Source organism: Bufo bufo, chromosome 4 (genome assembly GCF_905171765.1).
Source record: "Bufo bufo chromosome 4, aBufBuf1.1, whole genome shotgun sequence".
NCBI lineage: Eukaryota > Metazoa > Chordata > Amphibia > Anura > Bufonidae > Bufo > Bufo bufo.
This window is the reverse complement of record NC_053392.1, coordinates 130,088,445-130,110,323: the sequence shown is the minus strand read 5'-3', so window position 1 is coordinate 130,110,323 and position 21,879 is coordinate 130,088,445. Positions and strand designations below refer to the sequence as shown.

The 21,879-nt window shown below is 45.7% G+C and overlaps 1 protein-coding gene across 1 annotated transcript in view; it reads right to left on the bottom strand.

The window, feature by feature from the left end:
• Positions 1-1,067: 1,067 nt before the first annotated feature.
• AMER3 (APC membrane recruitment protein 3) overlaps positions 1,068-21,879 on the bottom strand; it is a 72,434-nt gene continuing 51,622 nt past the window's right edge. Inside the window, exons 2-3 of the mRNA XM_040429930.1 lie at positions 1,140-1,259; positions 1,068-1,087 (exon numbers count right to left, since the gene is read on the bottom strand). Coding sequence (XP_040285864.1) covers positions 1,068-1,087; positions 1,140-1,259 — 140 coding nt within the window. The remainder of the gene's footprint in view (positions 1,088-1,139; positions 1,260-21,879) is intronic.

Here is a 21,879-nt window from a genome sequence, read left to right as displayed (position 1 = left end):
CTCATATTTGCCCCGTAGTTTATCTGATCATTCCCCATTATTGATTACCTTGGAAGTGGGGAGACACATATGTGCTCCTAGACCTATCTGGCATTTAAACCCATTTTGGTTATCAATAGTGGATACAGGAACTGATATCTCTAAAGCTATTACTGATTTTTTGTCTATCAATATAGGCTCGACATCAGGAGCTGTGGTGTGGGATACTCTGAAGGCGTATGTCAGAGGGCTGTACATTAAGCGCATTAGTGTTAGGAAATCTAAGAGTCGTCTTCTGGACAGGGAGCTATCAGATAGAGTTACGCAACTAGAAACAAGGTATATAGAACAACCCACATTGCTAAATGAAACACAGTGGAAGGAAGCCCAGAAGCTTTTGAGGGAACACATACAAACTAGAGCAGATGATAAACGTTTATTTATGACCCAGAGATACTTTGCTGAAGGGGAAAGTGCGGGACACCTGTTAGCTACAGTGACTAGAGCACAAAATGGTCCTTCCTGCATAGCCTCGCTTAGAGGAACTGGTGGACAACTAGTAACAGGAGACGAGAATATCCTGAGAGAATTTTACGCTCACTTTAGGGAGGTGTATAGGTCCAGACTGGTCACTATTAACTCCGATAGAGATGGTTATCTTGAGAAAATTAATATTCCTGCCTTGTCTATGGAGAATAGCTCACTTCTTGAAGAAGACATAACCCTGGAAGAATTGGAGATGGCGTTGAATTCCATGCCCAATGAAAAAGCACCTGGTGGGGATGGTCTTCCTGGGGAATTCTATAAAAGGCATGGGGAGCTACTACTTCCACATCTTTTAACGGTCTTTAAAGATGCATACCGCGAAGGTAGATTGCCTTGTTCCATGAGAGAAGCTATAGTTGTGGTGATACCTAAGCCAGGCAAAGACCCTTCACTTTTGGACTCATATAGGCTCATCTCACTCCTGACTGTAGATGTGAAAATTCTGGCCAAAGTTTTGGCTAATCGATTGAGTAGGGTCATTCAATCTATTATTCATGATGATCAGTCTGGGTTCATGCCTGGAAAATCCACGGCGTTGAATCTTAGGCGCTTGTTCTTAAACCTACAATTGGAGGGGAGGGAAGGTCAAGATAGTAGAGCTGCGGTAGTCTCACTTGATGCTGCCAAAGCTTTTGACAGTGTTGAGTGGGAATATTTGTGGGCGGTCATGACTAGGATGGGCTTTGGAACAGGTTTTTTAAAATGGGTCAAGCTTCTATATTGTGAGCCCAGAGCTAGAATTAGAGTGAATGGTCAACTATCACCCACAGTTGCACTGGAAAGGGGGACGAGACAAGGCTGTCCGTTGTCTCCCTTACTATTTGCGATAGCAATTCAACCATTGGCATGCATTTTGCGATCTACTCCACTGATGAGAGGGCTAGTGAGGGGTTCTAGTGAGGAACGCGTATCCCTATACGCAGATGATATGCTAATCTATGTAGGTAATCTAGTGGACTCCATAGATTCTATAATCTCTATAATATCACAGTTTGGTGACCAGTCTGGACTTCTCATAAACTGGGATAAATCAGTAATTCTCCCAATATCTTCTCAAGTGCATACCACTCATGCTACTTTCTCTGAACTCAAGGTGGTGCGTTCTTTTAAATATCTTGGAGTAACTGTATCAATGAACCCTGCAGATTACATTCCTAATAACCTATTACCCCTGTTAGGGAAATTTAGAGGTAAGGTTGCTGTCTGGCATAAATTGCCTCTCTCTATGATCGGTAGAGGCAATTTGTTAAAAATGATATTCATGCCTCAATTGCTTTATATTTTACATAATTCCCCCATATGGATCCCAGTGCATTATTTCCATAAAATACAACAACTGTTCCGGTTTTTTATATGGAAAAATAATAGAGGAAGAATAAGGTACGAAATCCTACAAAGGAATAAGGAAGCCGGTGGCCTGGCTTTACCCAATCCTATGCTATACTTCTTATCGGCCCAACTGCAACACTTCAAAGGGTGGGGGGTAATAGATGACATGGGAGGGAAGAGTGGTCGGTTGATAAGATGGGCTTCAAATAGGTCTCCCCCGCTGACAGCTATTGAAGGAGAAATAAAAGGCGAAGTGGGAAATATTCCAACCCTGATACTTATGAGGAAGGTATGGAATAAGGCAAGGAGTATTTTAGGGATAACACTCCAGGAATTGGTTGACCTAAATGGATGCTCCCAATGGAATAATAAAGGGGTATGGAATTTAGGCCATATCTATTCTAATGGAATCTTAAAACAATATCAACAATTGTGCTCTGAATTTGGGCTGCCCACTTCACAGTTTTATCGATATCTGCAACTTAGACATGCTTTAGAAGCTCAATCTAAGATAGCCCCGGTGACATTTATATCAAATCAGACATTAAATATAGTGGTTGCTGCTGGATCAGTAAAGGGAGCAATCTCCATGGTATATCAAGCCCTATTGGAGGACTTTCTTAAGGGATATCCACTAACAAGTAGACGCCAGTGGGAAAGAGATCTAGGTGAACTCACGGATGAGCAGTGGATGGAGGTAGTGGAACTTACCCCTACTCTATCCCTTAGTGAGGCAGCACGTCTATCCCATCTGTATTTAATACATAGGGTGTACAAGACCCCAGTGTTTTTATATAAAATAGGGTACAGAGATAGCCCGGCCTGTCCGAAGTGTGGAAGTGCTGAGGCTGATCTATTGCACATGCTGTGGTCGTGCTCATCACTGACATCCTATTGGAAGGCGGTACTGCATCTAGTGAACAAGGTGTATAGTGCTAATCTTAAATTGGATCCCAAAGTGTGCGTACTAGGCTTGATACCAGAAAATAATCTACAATCTGTTACAATTACTGGAATGGGGAGGATGCTATATCAGGCTAGGAAAACATTGGCAGCAAAGTGGATCCAGTCCATACCCCCTGATATATCACAGTATGTTGCTAGATTAAATGTAGTGATTCGCTTAGAAAGGGGAGTATATCAAAAAAGGAAATGTCTGTCCAAATTTGAAGCGATCTGGGGCAGCTGGATCGATAATTCTGGGTGCTGTAGCTCCTGGTTAGCGCTTACAAGGAGTTTTATATGAAAAGGGGAGTGCAGTGAAGATGGAGGATACATATGATACTGAAGTGAATCTGAGAAGGGGAGAGGAAGGGGAGAGGCCACAGATGGTAGTAGGTGTGTGGTGCATGTACAGAAGCCTGTTGGTAATTGGATTACTTGGAATTGAAATATGGCTGTATGGAAAGATGGATGCTGGATGGTGATGTTCTATGGACATATCGGTGGTTGGAATTTGATGCTGGAGGATGGTTTACTAATGAGTATTATGGGGCCGACACCCCAGGAGTGATGATAAAAGAAGGTTGTTATAAATGTGTCCTGCTCTTGTAGGGTTTGGGAGGGGGGTGGGGTTATGGGTTTATTTGTTTATGGAGGATATTTATAATCACATTGGAGATGTCTTTGATACCTGAGTTTTTATGTAGATTCATGCCATGTCTTTTGTAGATATATGTTTCATAATGTATATATTATATATTATATATGACTGATAATGTACATGTCTGCTGTCTACAAAAAATGTCATGTTAATGTTATAAAAAATGACTGAAAAATGATAATAAAGAAACATCTGATTTAAAGAAAAAAGTGAATTAGGGGGATAAAGTGTGGTTGGTGACGGTAGGTATCCGAACTACAGTTGGTTTAAAAGTATTAGTTCATGGGAAAAAGGGGCAAAGTGGTTGTGCATGGTGGTGAAGGGAGTAGTGGTGATAGTATTAGGTAAAATACGTAAGGATAGGTATAGGTATAGTCAATGAAAAATAAAATTTTTTAAAATAAATGTAACAACCCGAAAAAGATCCGAAAATGTCTGAGAGATATAATGGTATTAGTCCAAAAATATAAAAATATAAAATATAATATAAAATAGATAGAATAGTAGTCCAGAAAGGTGGTGAATTGGTCCAATGTCACTTGGTAGTATTACTTGGTAATATTAGGTACTGTGGCGCTTCTTAATACAGCTGATGTTTTATGCCAGCAGAGGGGTTATGATACAGTGTCCAAATTTTAGTGTTTACTTATTGCCGGTGGCGTCCCACACGGTAATTATTTTGTACTCACCCCGCGGTCCAAACTTAGTTAATGTATGAGTGAAGCGGCAGCCTGTGTAGTCCTCCGGAGACTTGCTTACTCAAGCTGTATGTTGCGTGCTCTTTGTGGCTGGATCGGCGTCTCACGTGATCTAGCACGTGGTAGCTATGTTGCTGATCAGCTGGTACCTCTTATTCGTATGGTGAGGAAGAGGTCGAATACCTCGAAACGCATCTGGCTACCTGGCATCATCCTTGAGACTACCCACCAATACCCACGCCTTCGCTAAAGAACCTTGGAATATTACCGCAACAACAGAAGAAATCCTATGCGACCAACACACCATACGAATAAGAGGTACCAGCTGATCAGCAACATAGTTACCACGTGCTAGATCACGGATACCTACCGTCACCAACCACACTTTATCCCCCTAATTCACTTTTTAAAAATAGGAAAACAACCATCGTAATAACCTTTTTAATAATTATTTAATAATTATTTAATAATAATAACCTCTGTAATAATCAACTATAAATAAATAAATATGCTATAAAAACCAGATATAGAGTGCCTGCCTATTTTTTACTTTTACTCTTGCATTAATGCAATTACTTTTAATTTAGCACTAAAACTCTTAACTCAAATTTCTTAAATCATCGTGTTATCTTGAAACAAAGGCCATTGAAAAGCAATTGAAGGTGTTTGCTTAGTTTAGATAACACATCTCAGAAATCTCAGAAAGCATAAATTTCAGGCTACTTTCACACTTGCGTTCGGTGCGGATCCGTCTGGTATCTGCAGACGGATCCGCACCTATAATGCAAACGCTTGCATCCGTTCAGAACGGATCCGTCTGCATAAACAGCTTTTTCAGATCTGACTCAGAAAACTCAGATCCGACAGTATATTCTAACACAGAGGCGTTCCCATGGTGATAGGGACGCTTCAAGTTAGAATATACTAAGAACTGTGTACATAACGGCCCCCTGCTGCCTGGAAGCACCTGATCTTTTACAGGGGGCTGTGATCCGCACAATTAACCCCTTAGGTGCCGCACCTGAGGGGTTAATTGTGCGTATCATAGCCCCCTGTAAGAGATCATGTTATGTAATATACACTCACCTAAAGAATTATTAGGAACACTATACTAATACGGTGTTGGACCCCCTTTTGCCTTCAGAACTGCCTTAATTCTACGTGGCATTGATTCAACAAGGTGCTGATAGCATTCTTTAGAAATGTTGGCCCATATTGATAGGATAGCATCTTGCAGTTGATGGAGATTTGAGGGATGCACATCCAGGGCACGAAGCACCCTTTCCACCACATCCCAAAGATGCTCTATTGGGTTGAGATCTGGTGACTGTGGGGGCCATTTTAGTACAGTGAACTCATTGTCATTTTCAAGAAACCAATTTGAAATGATTCGAGCTTTGTGACATGGTGCATTATCCTGCTGGAAGTAGCCATCAGAGGATGGATAAATGTTCTCATTCTGTTTACGCCAAATTCGGACTCTACCATTTGAATGTCTCAACAGAAATCGAGACTCATCAGACCAGGCAACATTTTTCCAGTCTTCAACATTCCAATTTTGGTGAGCTCGTGCAAATTGTAGCCTCTTTTTCCTATTTGTAGTGGAGATGAGTGGTACCCGGTGGGGTCTTCTGCTGTTGTAGCCCATCCGCCTCAAGGTTGTTGTGGCTTCACAAATGCTTTGCTGCATACCTCGGTTGTAACGAGTGGTTATTTCAGTCAACGTTGCTCTTCTATCAGCTTGAATCAGTCGGCCCATTCTCCTCTGACCTCTAGCATCCACAAGACATTTTTGCCCACAGGACTGCCGCATACTGGATGTTTTTCCCTTTTCACACCATTCTTTGTAAACCCTAGAAATGATTGTGCGTGAAATTGCTTAAATCACCTTTCTTTCCCATTCTGACATTTAGTTTGGAGTTCAGGAGATTGTCTTGACCAGAACCACACCCCTAAATGCATTGAAGCAACTGCCATGTGATTGGTTGACTAGATAATTGCATTAATGAGAAATAGAACAGGTGTTCCTAATAATTCTTTAGGTGAGTGTATGTTATGTAATATATATAAATTCAATTAGACCATCTGACTAGAACTACAATCAGCACTTTGTAGATCACACAATTGTAGCTATATCAATTGTATAGATTTATCTCCCTAGATTGAAAAGGCACAACTGATACTGCAGTTACAATTATCTCAAATCAATCTAGATCCTACAAAGAACAATATGGTCTATTTGAGTAAATATATATATACAGTACAGACCAAAAGTTTGGACACACCTTCTCATTCAAAGAGTTTTCTTTATTTTCATGACTATGAAGGCATCAAAACTATGAATTAACACATGTGGAATTATATACATAACAAACAAGTGTGAAACAACTGAAAATATGTCATATTCTAGGTTCTTCAAAGTAGCCACATTTTGCTTTGATTACTGCTTTGCACACTCTTGGCATTCTCTTGATGAGCTTCAAGAGGTAGTCCCCTGAAATGGTCTTCCAACAGTCTTGAAGGAGTTCCCAGAGATGCTTAGCACTTGTTGGCCCTTTTGCCTTCACTCTGCGGTCCAGCTCACCCCAAACCATCTCGATTGGGTTCGGGTCCGGTGACTGTGGAGGCCAGGTCATCTGGCGCAGCACCCCATCACTCTCCTTCATGGTCAAATAGCCCTTACTTTCAAAGTTTTCCCAATTTTTCGGCTGACTGACTGACCTTCATTTCTTAAAGTAATGATGGCCACTCGTTTTTCTTTACTTAGCTGCTTTTTTCTTGCCATAATACAAATTCTAACAGTCTATTCAGTAGGACTATCAGCTGTGTATCCACCTGACTTCTCCTCAACGCAACTGATGGTCCCAACCCCATTTATAAGGCAAGAAATCCCACTTATTAAACCTGACAGGGCACACCTGTGAAGTTAAAACCATTTCAGGGGACTACCTCTTGAAGCTCATCAAGAGAATGCCAAGCGTGTGCAAAGCAGTAATCAAAGCAAAAGGTGGCTACTTTGAAGAACCTAGAATATGACATATTTTCAGTTGTTTCACACTTGTTTGTTATGTATATAATTCCACATGTGTTAATTCATAGTTTTGATGCCTTCAGTGTGAATCTACAATTTTCATAGCCATGAAAATAAAGAAAACTCTTTGAATGAGAATGTGTGTTCAAACTTTTGGTCTGTACTGTATATCTATCTATCTATCTATCTATCTATCTATCTATCTATATATATATATATATATATATATATATATAAATATATATATAAATATATATATAGCTAATCAGTTGCCTAATATACAGACAAAATGTATACATACCAGTGAATCTGGAAGAAATTAGCGTCGAGGTTCAAATGTGAAGTAAGATCAGATCCTATTTTCCTTCTGATCTTTCCTCTCTCTTGTGTGTCTTTGTGATCTTGTTGTGGCTTTCCTGGATTGATCTGATGACTCCCCTTTGCTGGCTCCTACTAACTTTTATCCCCCCCCCCGGAAGGTGGGCTTGGTTTGGTCTTTCACATGACTAATGAGATCATAGGGCGTCATCTTGCCACTTCTCTCTTACTCACCACCACCACCACCACCAGGGGACACTAGTGTTCTATGTAAGGCTTCTTTCACACGAGCGTTCGGGTGTCCGCTCGTGCGCTCCGTTTGAACGGGCTCACGAGCGGCCCCAAACGCATCCGTCTGGCCCTAATGCATTCTCAGTGGAGGCGGATCCACTGAGAATGCATCCGCCTGCCAGCGCTCAGCCTCCGCTCCGCTCAATGAGCGGACACCTGAACGCTGCTTGCAGCGTTCGGGTGTCCGCCTGGCCGTGCGGAGGCGAGCGGATCCGTCCAGACTTATAATGGAAGTCAATGGGGACGGATCCGCTTGAAGATGACACCATATGGCTCAATCTTCAAGCGGATCCGTTCCCCATTGACTTTCAATGTAAAGTCTGAACGGATCCGCTCAGGCTACTTTCTGACTTAGAAAATTTTCTAAGTAATAATGCAGACGGATCCGTTCTGAACGGATGCAAACGTCTGCATTATCGGAGCGGATCCGTCTGATGAAACATCAGACGGATCCGCTCCGAACGCTCGTGTGAAAGTAGCCTAACAGTTTGTGTAATTACACTTAATTTTTCTATTTTCTTTTAATTTGACAAAAAGATAACCCTTGACCAAAGTCTTAGACAGAGCATTAAATAAGATAAGATAAGAAAGACACTAATGTATATCAACACGTCAGACATCTCTGTCTGCTTCGAAAATATACGAGTTTTAAACAAACTCTCCCTAGATACTTGATTTTCTTATCTACACATTCTTTAGACATATGGTAATTAGCTCCAAATGTCTTTCTTTCACACTTAACAAAATTACATGGGAACCTTCATCTAATTCTATATATTATGAATATAATTTTGGATTACAGGATTATACTTGACTTCAGTTTCTTAAAACATACACATATAGGATAAATCATATAATATCACTCACATTATGGTTACTATAATTATACAATGAATAGTAAAATTATCCCCTTCTATGGCTTGCAGTTTTATGGTATGTCTCTGCCTCCGTCCTCGATTTACGACCTGGGAAATGTTTATACAAAGATTCTTGAGTTTCTTTGCACTTATCTGTCTGGGAAAATCAACTCACTTTGACCTCAAAAGTATTCAGACAATATGGCTACCATCATGTTCATATACGAATCTGTAATGTGATTTGTATAGGCCTTTACCATATTGATCCCTTTTCTGCTCAATATATCTGACAAATCCCCCCTTTTCCCACGTTATTCAAGCGTACAACTTTAGACATAACTGGGAAAAAGGTCAGAAGAAATGTCATGTCCATCAAAATACATATTTTTTTTTATTTAAAGGACGTCTTTTTCCTTTTTATCCATTCTAATAAAGGAACGGTATTGTCTTTTCTGTAATGCCGTCCATCAATTTCTCCATAGTAGTCTTTAATTTGTATCAAAAATGTTAGATCATGGAAAGGTACATCATCACACGGATTCTGTGTCTAATGGCCTTGGCATGCAGGTTATAGCGTAACTCGGCATGGATCATGCCATTATTGTCATGAGCTCTGTTCACATACGCAATATACCATTCTTGCACCTCTCTTAATAAAATTGGGATATATGGTAGTTCCATTCAATTGACATCCTTGGATCTAAACTTCACAAAGATTTTCTGAGATCAAATTTTCTTCTCCATAAATAAGAATCCTGGAACCTCTAGTAACATATCTCCTGATGAAGGACCCAGTTGGACAGGTTCAGTCCTAAACTGAGCACCAAGGATCAACACCATCCATACGACAGCTGTATCTTTGATTGTCATCATCGTCTTTGTGAATCACCGTCTTGGTTCAGACAGTCACTCTCTTCTATTAAAGAAATCGAGAGTATGAATACACGCTCTTATTATTTGATATTTACAGTTTTCTGGCTGTGCTATGTAAACATTTTTGCAAAGAAGCACTAATTTGGAAAATCTGTAAGCTGAGAGAAAAATCATGTCAAATCATTATCACATTCTCTTAAGAGACTTATTAAGTCTCTTCTTCGGCTTCACCTTCCATTATTCTCAATTGAGACCTAGGATGACAGGCATGCAACTGATTAACATGAACCCATTTCTCTACAAAACCATACATTTTATAAATTTTTACTTTGTAAACCAAAGGCGAGATTTTGTCGATGATGTCATAAGGACCTTTCCACAATAGAAGAAACTTATTTTCTTTGACCTGATCCCGAGCAAAATTGTAAAGATACACTTTATCACCGTCTCATACTCCTTCTTAGTAGTTTTCAGATCATAATAAGTTTTATTACTTACTGCTGCTTTCTCGAGATTCTTTTGCGCAAAAGCAAATGCCTGTTGAAGATGCTGGCAAAGGTTCTCCACATACTGATGTGTCGTGGCTGCATTGATCAGATTATGATCTGATGTGCAATACAACAGATGTTGTGGAAGTACCATTCTCCTACCTGTCATCAGCTCAAAGGGTGACATCTTAGTAGCAGCACTCTAATAGCCATGAGCACCAACGGCAACTTCATGTCCCAGTCTTTACCTGATTCCTTAACGTACTTTTTAAGGATTTTGACAATGAACTGGTTATAGCGCTCTACGGATCCACTAGATGCTGGTCGATAAGCAATATGTAATTTCCGTTTTACACCCAAGATCTTCCACATCTTGGACATTACCTCATTTACGAAGTGTGATCCACGGTCCGAATCGATCCTTAATGGTAACCAAATCTGGAAAATATATGGATAATAATAGAGGTGGGACGACGAATCCGTCAAATCCACGAATCCCTCGAATCTTGTTGAATTCATAGGAGTCGTGGACTCGAATCCCGACGTAATTTAGTAAAATTCGAATCCGACGAATCCTGCGACGCAATATGGCGATTTGGCCGACCCAAAAATGCTGCGATTAGTTTACCTAATGATATACGGCCATCGCCATGCCGCACAGCGCGGTGGGTGTATCAACAGAGGGAGGAGGGGCTGGAGGCCGGCATCTGGATTAGGAATGACAGCGGGGACCGTTGCAGTTCCTGTATTCTAATGCACCGGCCCCGCTCACTGTTGTATAATCTTATCTAACCTGTAGGCATTGTTAAGATATAATTATTTGTAATCCAGCTGTATTACTTACAACTAAGTTCCGGAGGAGGGAGGAGGCAGGCCGGGAGGGCGGGGGGTGGGGGGGGGGGCGGGGCGGTGCGTAACTCACTATGTCATGCACCTGCGCTGCCCACTTTATGAATGAAGCAGGCCGCGCGGGCGCGTGACATAATGAGTGATGCATCGGCCGCACGTCCTCCCGGCCTGCCTCCTCCCTCCTCTCTGCTATGAAACTAAGGCTACTTTCACACTAGCGTTCGGGTGTCCGCTCGTGCGCACCGTTTGAAGGGGCTCACGAGAGGCCCCGAACGCATCCGTCTGGCCCCAATGCATTCTCAGTGGAGGCGGATCCACTGAGAATGCATCCGCCTGCCAGCGTTCAGCCTCCGCTCCGCTCAGTGAGCGGACACCTGAACGCTGCTTGCAGCGTTCGGGTGTCCGCCTGGCCGTGCGGAGGCGAGCGGATCCGTCCACACTTACAATGTAAGTCAATGGGGACGGATCCGCTTGAAGATGACACTATATGGCTCAATCTTCAAGCGGATCCGTTCCCCATTGACTTTCAATGTAAAGTCTGAACGGATCCGCTCAGGCTACTTTCAGACTTAGAAAATTTTCTAAGTAATAATGCAGACGGATCCGTTCTGAACGGATGCAAACGTCTGCATTATCGGAGCGGATCCGTCTGATGAAACATCAGACGGATCCGCTCCGAACGCTAGTGTGAAAGTAGCCTTAGTTGTAAGTAATACAGCTGGATTACAAATGATTATTATATTTTAACAATGCCTACAGGTTAGATAAAATTATACAACAGTGTGTGGGGCCGGTGCAATAGAATACAGGGACTGCACCGGTCCCCACTGTCATTCCTAATCCAGATGCCGGCCCCCAGCCCCTGTATTGGGGGTCATTCACACTGCAGGGACACTGTTATGGGGGGGGATCTGTGGATGGCACATAGCATAAGATGCTATATATGTGTCATCCACAGATCCCCCCATCACAGTACCATCCAGAGATCTCCATAACAGTGCCATCCAGAGATCCCCTATAACAGAGATCCCCCATAACAGTGTCATCCAGAGATCCCCATAACAGTGCCATCCTCAGATCCCCCATAACAGTACCATCCAGAGATCCCCCATAACAGTGCCATCCACAGATCTCCTATAACAGTGCCATCCAGAGATCCCCCATAACAGTGCCATCCACAGATCCCCCTATAACAGTGCCATCCACAGATCCCCCCATAACAGTGCCATCCACAGATCCCCCCTATAACAGTGCCATCCACAGATCCCCCCATAGCAGTGTCATCCACAGATCCCCCCCATAAGTGTTTGGATCACTTTGTTTCTTACACAGTTCACACAATTCTTATGTACAGGATTCGTAGGATTCGAGATTCGAAAGATTCGATATGTTCGAGAACCTTTTCGGATTCGTATTCGGAAAAAATTGGATTCGTCCAACCTCTAGTTAATAAGCAAAGCGGCACATGTTTTGGCTGTGTTATTACGAGCCGGTAAACACTCTACCCACTTGGTAAACACACAAGTGACTGGTAACATGTATTTGTTTCCCCTGAATGACCTTGTGACAGGACCTATAAAGTCAATTTGGCAATGAGAAACCCTTTTTCTGAAATGGGGCAAGATGTGCGGGACCTTAAGGTTGGAACTGAGCCAGACAACCTTGACAGTAAATTTGGACATCTTTCAACATATGAGGCCAATAAGCATAATCACATAGTGATTCATAGGTAATTTTCTCCCCACAATGACCAGCAGTAGGTGCATCATGAGCATGTTGTAACATTAGGCCTCTAAACATAGTGGGAACTACCCATAGTTGAATACCATTCTTTGAGGTCCTCATCAATAAACCATCTCGAATACTGAATTGAGATTTGGTTTTCACTAGTAATCGGAGGTCTTCTTTTTAGGCATAATCCTTCTCCGATATGGGATTGTTACTAGGATCTTCAATGTGTTTATAAAAGATTCCAAGTATAGGATCTTCCTTTTGGCACTTAATTAGATCCTCACTTGTCGACTCATGTCTCCATTGAGCCACATTCTTTCCATTCTGTTCCCTAGCTTGACGTCTAGTGAAGGCTTCAATGGGTATTATCTCTAGTAAATGATCTATGTTTACGTGATCACCATTTATGGCACCTTGTTTGGCATGCTTATCGGCTAGATCATTACCTTCTTTGTCCATGTTCTGGGTTTTAGAATGACCTTTAGTCTTCTTCCAATAAATGATTAAACCATTACCTTGGACTAACTCATCTATGGCACAAAACAATTTGGCATGTTTACAGGTTTGTTATTAGACCGCAACATATTATTTCTTTTCCAAATGGGCATATACTTGACAAAACTGTTCCGTACATAATTGGAATCTGTGACTATAACAAATTCTGTAATATTATGCTCTAGAGCAATTAGAACAGTTTTGTATACAGAAGCTAATTCCTCCACTTGGCTACTTTTAGCACCAATACTGTAACTACTGAGACATTTGGGAATTCACCCATCCAAGTAATTCCAATGCCCACCACTAGTTTTCTTTCATCCCCCATGGTGGTGTGATAAGCACAACAATCAATGTACACACAGGGGAGTAGAGGACAATAATCTTCATCATAGGCTTTGTAAGGGGAAAAGATTTGTTCCTCTAAAAAATCATCTACTAGCTCTTCCCTTTGAGAATGAGCTGCACACTCATGCAGTTCGGCAAGTCCTTGAGCTACCGGAATCTTTTTATTTTGTTTGTACTGGACTTCCAATGGCCATCCTTTTAAGGACAACATCCAAGCAGTTATTCTGCTGTTTGACAAATTACCATCCCTAATAGAGTTGAGCGAACACCTGGATGTTCGGGTTCGAGAAGTTCGGCCGAACTTCCCGGAAATATTCGGGTTCGGGATCCGAACCCGACCCGAACTTCGTCCCCAACCCCATTGAAGTCAATGGGGACCCGAACTTTTCGGCACTAAAAAGGCTGTGAAACAGCCCAGGAAAGAGCTAGAGGGCTGCAAAAGGCAGCAACATGTAGGTAAATCCCCTGCAAACAAATGTGGATAGGGAAATGAATTAAAATAAAAATAAAAAAAATAAAAATTAACCAATATCAATTGGACAGAGGTCCCATAGCAGAGAATCTGGCTTCACGTCAGCAGAGAATCAGTCTCTTCATGCCATAGCAGAGAATCTGGCTTCACGTCACCCACCACTGTAACAGTCCATTGTCATATATTTAGGCCCCGGCACCCAGGCAGAGGAGAGAGGTCCCGTAACAGAGAATCTGGCTTCATGTCAGCAGAGAATCAGTCTGCATGTCTTAGCAGAGAATCATGCTTTACGTCACCCAACACTGGAACAGTCCATTGTCAGATATTTAGGCCCAGGCACCCAGGCAGAGGAGAGAGGTCCCGTAACAGAGAATCTGGCTTCATGTCAGCAGAGAATCAGTCTGCATGTTATAGCAGAGAATCAAGCTTCACGTCACCCACCACTGGAACAGGCCACTGTCACATATTTAGGCCCAGGCACCCAGGCAGAGGAGAGAGGTCCCGTAACAGAGAATCTGGCTTCATGTCAGCAGAGAATCAGTCTTCATGTCATAGCAGAGAATCAGGCTTCACGTCACCCACCACTGGAACAGGCCACTGTCACATATTTAGGCCCAGGCACCCAGGCAGAGGAGAGAGGTCCCGTAACAGAGAATCTGGCTTCATGTCAGCAGAGAATCAGTCTGCATGTCTTAGCAGAGAATCATGCTTTACGTCACCCAACACTGGAACAGTCCATTGTCAGATATTTAGGCCCAGGCACCCAGGCAGAGGAGAGAGGTCCCGTAACAGAGAATCTGGCTTCATGTCAGCAGAGAATCAGTCTTCATGTTATAGCAGAGAATCAAGCTTCACGTCACCCACCACTGGAACAGGCCACTGTCACATATTTAGGCCCAGGCACCCAGGCAGAGGAGAGAGGTCCCGTAACAGAGAATCTGGCTTCATGTCAGCAGAGAATCAGTCTTCATGTCATAGCAGAGAATCAGGCTTCACGTCACCCACCACTGGAACAGGCCACTGTCACATATTTAGGCCCAGGCACCCAGGCAGAGGAGAGAGGTCCCGTAACAGAGAATCTGGCTTCATGTCAGCAGAGAATCAGTCTTCATGTCATAGCAGAGAATCAGGCTTCACGTCACCCACCACTGGAACAGGCCACTGTCACATATTTAGGCCCAGGCACCCAGGCAGAGGAGAGAGGTCCCGTAACAGAGAATCAGGCTTTATGTCAGCAGAGAATCAGTCTTCATGTCATAGCAGAGAATCAGGCTTCACGTCACCCACCACTGGAACAGGCCACTGTCACATATTTAGGCCCAGGCACCCAGGCAGAGGAGAGAGGTCCCGTAACAGAGAATCTGGCTTCATGTCAGCAGAGAATCAGTCTTCCTGTTATAGCAGAGAATCAGGCTTCACGTCACCCACCACTGGAACAGGCCACTGTCACATATTTAGGCCCCGGCACCCAGACAGAGGAGAGAGGTCCCGTAACAGAGAATCTGGCTTCATGTCAGCAGAGAATCAGTCTTCATGTCATAGCAGAGAATCAGGCTTCACGTCACCCACCACTGGAACAGGCCACTGTCACATATTTAGGCCCCGGCACCCAGACAGAGGAGAGAGGTCCCGTAACAGAGAATCTGGCTTCATGTCAGCAGATAATCAGTCTTCATGTCATAGCAGAGAATCAGGCTTCACGTCACCCACCACTGGAACAGGCCACTGTCACATATTTAGGCCCAGGCACCCAGGCAGAGGAGAGAGGTCCCGTAACAGAGAATCTGGCTTCATGTCAGCAGAGAATCAGTCTTCATGTTATAGCAGAGAATCAGGCTTCACGTCACCCACCACTGGAACAGGCCACTGTCACATATTTAGGCCCCGGCACCCAGACAGAGGAGAGGTTCATTCAACTTTGGGTTGCCCCGCAATATAATGGTAAAATGAAAATAAAAATAGGATTGAATGAGGAAGTGCCCTGGAGTACAATAATATATTGTTAAGGGGAGGTAGTTAATGTCTAATCTGCACAAGGGATTGACAGGTCCTGTGGGATCCATGCCTGGTTCATTTTTATGAACGTCAGCTTGTCCACATTGGCTGTAGACAGGAGGCTGCGTTTGTCTGTAATGACGCCCCCTGCCGTGCTGAATACACGTTCAGACAAAACGCTGGCCGCCGGGCAGGCCAGCACCTCCAAGGCATAAAAGGCTAGCTCTGGCCACGTGGACAATTTGGAGACCCAGAAGTTGAATGGGGCCGAACCATCAGTCAGTACGTGGAGGGGTGTGCACAGGTACTGTTCCACCATGTTATTGAAATGTTGCCTCCTGCTAACACGTTCCATATCAGGTGGTGGTGCAGTTAGCTGTGGCGTGGTGACAAAACTTTTCCACATCTCTGCCATGCTAACCCTGCCCTCAGAGGAGCTGGCCGTGACACAGCTGCATTGGCGACCTCTTGCTCCTCCTCTGCCTTCGCCTTGGGCTTCCACTGGTTCCCCTGTGACATTTGGGAATGCTCTCAGTAGCACGTCTACCAACGTGCGCTTGTACTCGCGCATCTTCCTATCACGCTCCAGTGTAGGAAGTAAGGTGGGCACATTGTCTTTGTACCAGGGATCCAGCAGGGTGGCAACCCAGTAGTCCGCACACGTTAAAATGTGGGCAACTCTGCTGTCGTTGCGCAGGCACTGCAGCATGTAGTCGCTCATGTGTGCCAGGCTGCCCAGAGGTAAGGACAAGCTGTCCTCTGTGGGAGGCGTATCGTCATCGTCCTGCGTTTCCCCCCAGCCACGCACCAGTGATGGGCCCGAGCTGCTTAGGGTGCCACCCCGCTGTGAACATGCTTCATCCTCATCCTCCTCCACCTCCTCCTCACCCTCGTCCTCCTCGTCCTCCAGTAGTGGGCCCTGTCTGGCCACATTTGTACCTGGCCTCTGCTGTTGCAAAAAACCTCCCTCTGAGTCACTTCGAAGAGACTGGCCTGAAAGTGCTAAAAATGACCCCTCTTCCTCCTGGGCCACCTCCTCTTCCATCATCGCCCTAAGTGTTTTCTCAAGGAGACATAGAAGTGGTATTGTAACGCTGATAACGGCGTCATCGCCACTGGCAATGTTGGTGGAGTACTCGAAACAGCGCAACAGGGCACACAGGTCTCACATGGAGGCCCAGTCATTGGTGGTGAAGTGGGGCTGATCCGCAGTGCGACTGACCCGTGCGTGCTGCAGCTGAAACTCCACTATGGCCTGCTGCTGCTCGCACAGTCTGTCCAGCATGTGCAAGGTGGAGTTCCACCTGGTGGGCACGTCGCATATGAGGCGGTGTGCAGGAAGGCCGAAGTTACGCTGTAGCGCAGACAGGCGAGCAGCGGCAGGGTGTGAACGCCGGAAGCGCGAACAGACGGCCCGCACTTTATGCAGCAGCTCTGACATGTCGGGGTAGTTGTGAATGAACTTCTGCACCACCAAATTCAGCACATGCGCCAGGCAAGGGATGTGCGTCAAACCGGCTAGTCCCAGAGCTGCAACGAGATTTCGCCCATTATCGCACACCACCAGGCCAGGCTTGAGGCTCACCGGCAGCAACCACTCGTCGGTCTGTTGTTCTATACCCCCCCACAACTCCTGTGCGGTGTGGGGCCTGTCCCCGAAACATATGAGTTTCAGAACGGCCTGCTGACGTTTACCCCGGGCTGTGCTGAAGTTGGTGGTGAAGGTGTGTGGCTGACTGGATGAGCAGGTGGAAGAAGAGGAGGAGGAAGCTGAGTAGGAGGAGGAGGAGACAGGAGGCAAAGAATGTTGCCCTGCGATCCTTGGCGGCGGAAGGACGTGCGCCAAACAGCTCTCCGCCTGGGGCCCAGCCACCACTACATTTACCCAGTGTGCAGTTAGGGAGATATAGCGTCCCTGGCCGTGCTTCCTGGTCCACGTATCTGTGGTTAGGTGGACCTTGCCACAGATGGCGTTGCGCAGTGCACACTTGATTTTATCAGATACTTGGTTGTGCAGGGAAGGCACGGCTCTCTTGGAGAAGTAGTGCCGGCTGGGAACAACATACTGTGGGACAGCAAGCGACATAAGCTGGTTGAAGCTGTCTGTGTCCACCAGCCTAAATGACAGCATTTCATAGGCCAGTAGTTTAGAAATACTGGCATTCAGGGCCAGGGATCGAGAGTGGCTAGGTGGGAATTTACGCTTTCTCTCAAATGTTTGTGAGATGGAGAGCTGAACGCTGCCATGTGACATGGTTGAGATGCTTGGTGACGCAGGTGGTGGTGTTGGTGGTACATCCCATGTTTGCTGGGCGGCAAGTGCCAACGTTCCTCCAGAGGCGGAGGAAGAGGCTGAGGCGGCGGCAGCAGCAGAAGAGGCCGAGGCGGCAGCAGCAGAAGAGGTAGCAGGGGGAGCCTGAGTGACTTCCTTGTTTTTAAGGTGTTTACTCCACTGCAGTTCATGCTTTGCATGCAGGTGCCTGGTCATGCAGGTTGTGCTAAGGTTCAGAACGTTAATGCCTCGCTTCAGGCTCTGATGGCACAGCGTGCAAACCACTCGGGTCTTGTCGTCAGCACATTGTTTGAAGAAGTGCCATGCCAGGGAACTCCTTGAAGCTGCCTTTGGGGTGCTCGATCTCAGATGGCGGCGGTCAGTAGCAGGCGGAGTCTCTTGGCGGCGGGTGTTCTGATTTTGCCCACTGCTCCCTCTTTTGCTACGCTGTTGGCTCGGTCTCACCACTGCCTCTTCCTCTGAACTGTGAAAGTCAGTGGCACGAACTTCATTCCATGTGGGGTCTAGGACCTCATCGTCCCCTGCATCGTCTTCCACCCAGTCTTGATCCCTGACCTCCTGTTCAGTCTGCACACTGCAGAAAGACGCAGCAGTTGGCACCTGTGTTTTGTCATCATCAGAGACGTGCTGAGGTGGTATTCCCATGTCCTCATCATCAGGAAACATAAGTGGTTGTGCGTTAGTGCATTCTATCTCTTCCACCCCTGGGGAAGGGCTAGGTGGATGCCCTTGGGAAACCCTGCCAGCAGAGTCTTCAAACAGCATAAGAGACTGCTGCATAACTTGAGGCTCAGACAGTTTCCCTGATATGCATGGGGGTGATGTGACAGACTGATGGGCTTGGTTTTCATGCGCCATCTGTGCGCTTTCTGCAGAAGACTGGGTGGGAGATAATGTGAACGTGCTGGATGCACTGTCGGCCACCCAATTGACTAATGCCTGTACCTGCTCAGGCCTTACCATCCTTAGAATGGCATTGGGCCCCACCAAATATCCCTGTAAATTCTGGTGGCTACTGGGACCTGAGGTAGTTGGTACACTAGGACGTGTGGCTGTGGCAGAACGGCCACGTCCTCTCCCAGCACCAGAGGGTCCACTAACACCACCACGACCATGTCCACGTCCGCGTCCCTTACTAGATGTTTTCCTCATTGTTACCGTTCACCACAATAAGAAAAATATTATTCGGGCCAATGTATTGAATTAAAATTCAGGCCTTTTTATACAGACAAACGGAAAATGCAAATGTGATCGCACACTACATCCAGCACTCTGCCCTCCATGCTGGATGAGACATTGGTGTACATTTTGGCCAAAGCGTATTTAAGCCACTCACCGCGTCAAGGTCGTCTCATTTGAGTGGTCCCTAACTCTGTTTATGGGCCATGACAGCCACATAAAGTCCAGGGAATGCAGGTCAGCATGCAAGCCAAGTACACTCTGCTTTTAACCCCGTCCGGTGCCATTACAGCTTTCATCGGATCCAGGGATGCAAGTACCAACATGCATGCTGAACCCACCAGATACTTCTCCTGGAGCCAAATGGCTAATGGTAGGTTCTTTATAAGCAGACTCAGTTTTATACTGACTTTAAAACCAGCCTCCAGGACAGATTGACTGGTCAGGTGTGCTTGACTCAAAGGAGATCGCCACGCCTCCAATATATGCTACAAAGAAAAAATGTGGGGGGTTGAGCCCGCACAACCTGCCTGTAGGTGCAGATCACTATGGCGAAATACATATACAAACGGAAAATGCAAATGTGATCGCACACTACATCCAGCACTCTGCCCTCCATGCTGGATGAGACATTGGTGTACATTTTGGCCAAAGCGTATTTAAGCCACTCACCGCGTCAAGGTCGTCTCATTTGAGTGGTCCCTAACTCTTGTTCCTACCTGTTTATGGGCCATGACAGCCACATAAAGTCCAGGGAATGCAGGTCAGCATGCACGCCAAGTACACTTTGCTTTTTTTCTTTGTAGCTTATATTGGAGGCGTGGCGATCTCCTTTGAGTCCTGCACACCTAACCAGTCAATCTGTCCTGGAGGCTGGTTTTAAAGTCAGTATAAAACTGAGTCTGCTTATATAGAACCTACCAGTAGCCATTTGGCTACAGGAGAAGTATATGGTGGGCTCAGCATGCATGTTGGTACTTGCATCCCTGGATCCGATGAAAGCTGTAATGGCACCGGACGGGGTTAAAAGCAGAGTGTACTTGGCTTGCATGCTGACCTGCATTCCCTGGACTTTATGTGGCTGTCATGGCCCATAAACAGGTAGGAACAAGAGTTAGGGACCACTCAAATGAGACGACCTTGACGCGGTGAGTGGCTTAAATACGCTTTGGCCAAAATGTACACCAATGTCTCATCCAGCATGGAGGGCAGAGTGCTGGATGTAGTGTGCGATCACATTTGCATTTTCCGTTTGTATATGTATTTCACCATAGTGATCTGCACCTACAGGCAGGTTGTGCGGGCTCAACCCCCCCTGCAGCGGCAGGGTGTGAACGCCGGAAGCGCGAACAGACGGCCCGCACTTTATGCAGCAGCTCTGACATGTCGGGGTAGTTGTGAATGAACTTCTGCACCACCAAATTCAGCACATGCGCCAGGCAAGGGATGTGCGTCAAACCGGCTAGTCCCAGAGCTGCAACGAGATTTCGCCCATTATCGCACACCACCAGGCCAGGCTTGAGGCTCACCGGCAGCAACCACTCGTCGGTCTGTTGTTCTATACCCCCCCACAACTCCTGTGCGGTGTGGGGCCTGTCCCCGAAACATATGAGTTTCAGAACGGCCTGCTGACGTTTACCCCGGGCTGTGCTGAAGTTGGTGGTGAAGGTGTGTGGCTGACTGGATGAGCAGGTGGAAGAAGAGGAGGAGGAAGCTGAGTAGGAGGAGGAGGAGACAGGAGGCAAAGAATGTTGCCCTGCGATCCTTGGCGGCGGAAGGACGTGCGCCAAACAGCTCTCCGCCTGGGGCCCAGCCACCACTACATTTACCCAGTGTGCAGTTAGGGAGATATAGCGTCCCTGGCCGTGCTTCCTGGTCCACGTATCTGTGGTTAGGTGGACCTTGCCACAGATGGCGTTGCGCAGTGCACACTTGATTTTATCAGATACTTGGTTGTGCAGGGAAGGCACGGCTCTCTTGGAGAAGTAGTGCCAGGTGGGAACAACATACTGTGGGACAGCAAGCGACATAAGCTGGTTGAAGCTGTCTGTGTCCACCAGCCTAAATGACAGCATTTCATAGGCCAGTAGTTTAGAAATACTGGCATTCAGGGCCAGGGATCGAGGGTGGCTAGGTGGGAATTTACGCTTTCTCTCAAATGTTTGTGAGATGGAGAGCTGAACGCTGCCATGTGACATGGTTGAGATGCTTGGTGACGCAGGTGGTGGTGTTGGTGGTACATCCCATGTTTGCTGGGCGGCAAGTGCCAACGTTCCTCCAGAGGCGGAGGAAGAGGCTGAGGCGGCGGCAGCAGCAGAAGAGGCCGAGGCGGCAGCAGCAGAAGAGGTAGCAGGGGGAGCCTGAGTGACTTCCTTGTTTTTAAGGTGTTTACTCCACTGCAGTTCATGCTTTGCATGCAGGTGCCTGGTCATGCAGGTTGTGCTAAGGTTCAGAACGTTAATGCCTCGCTTCAGGCTCTGATGGCACAGCGTGCAAACCACTCG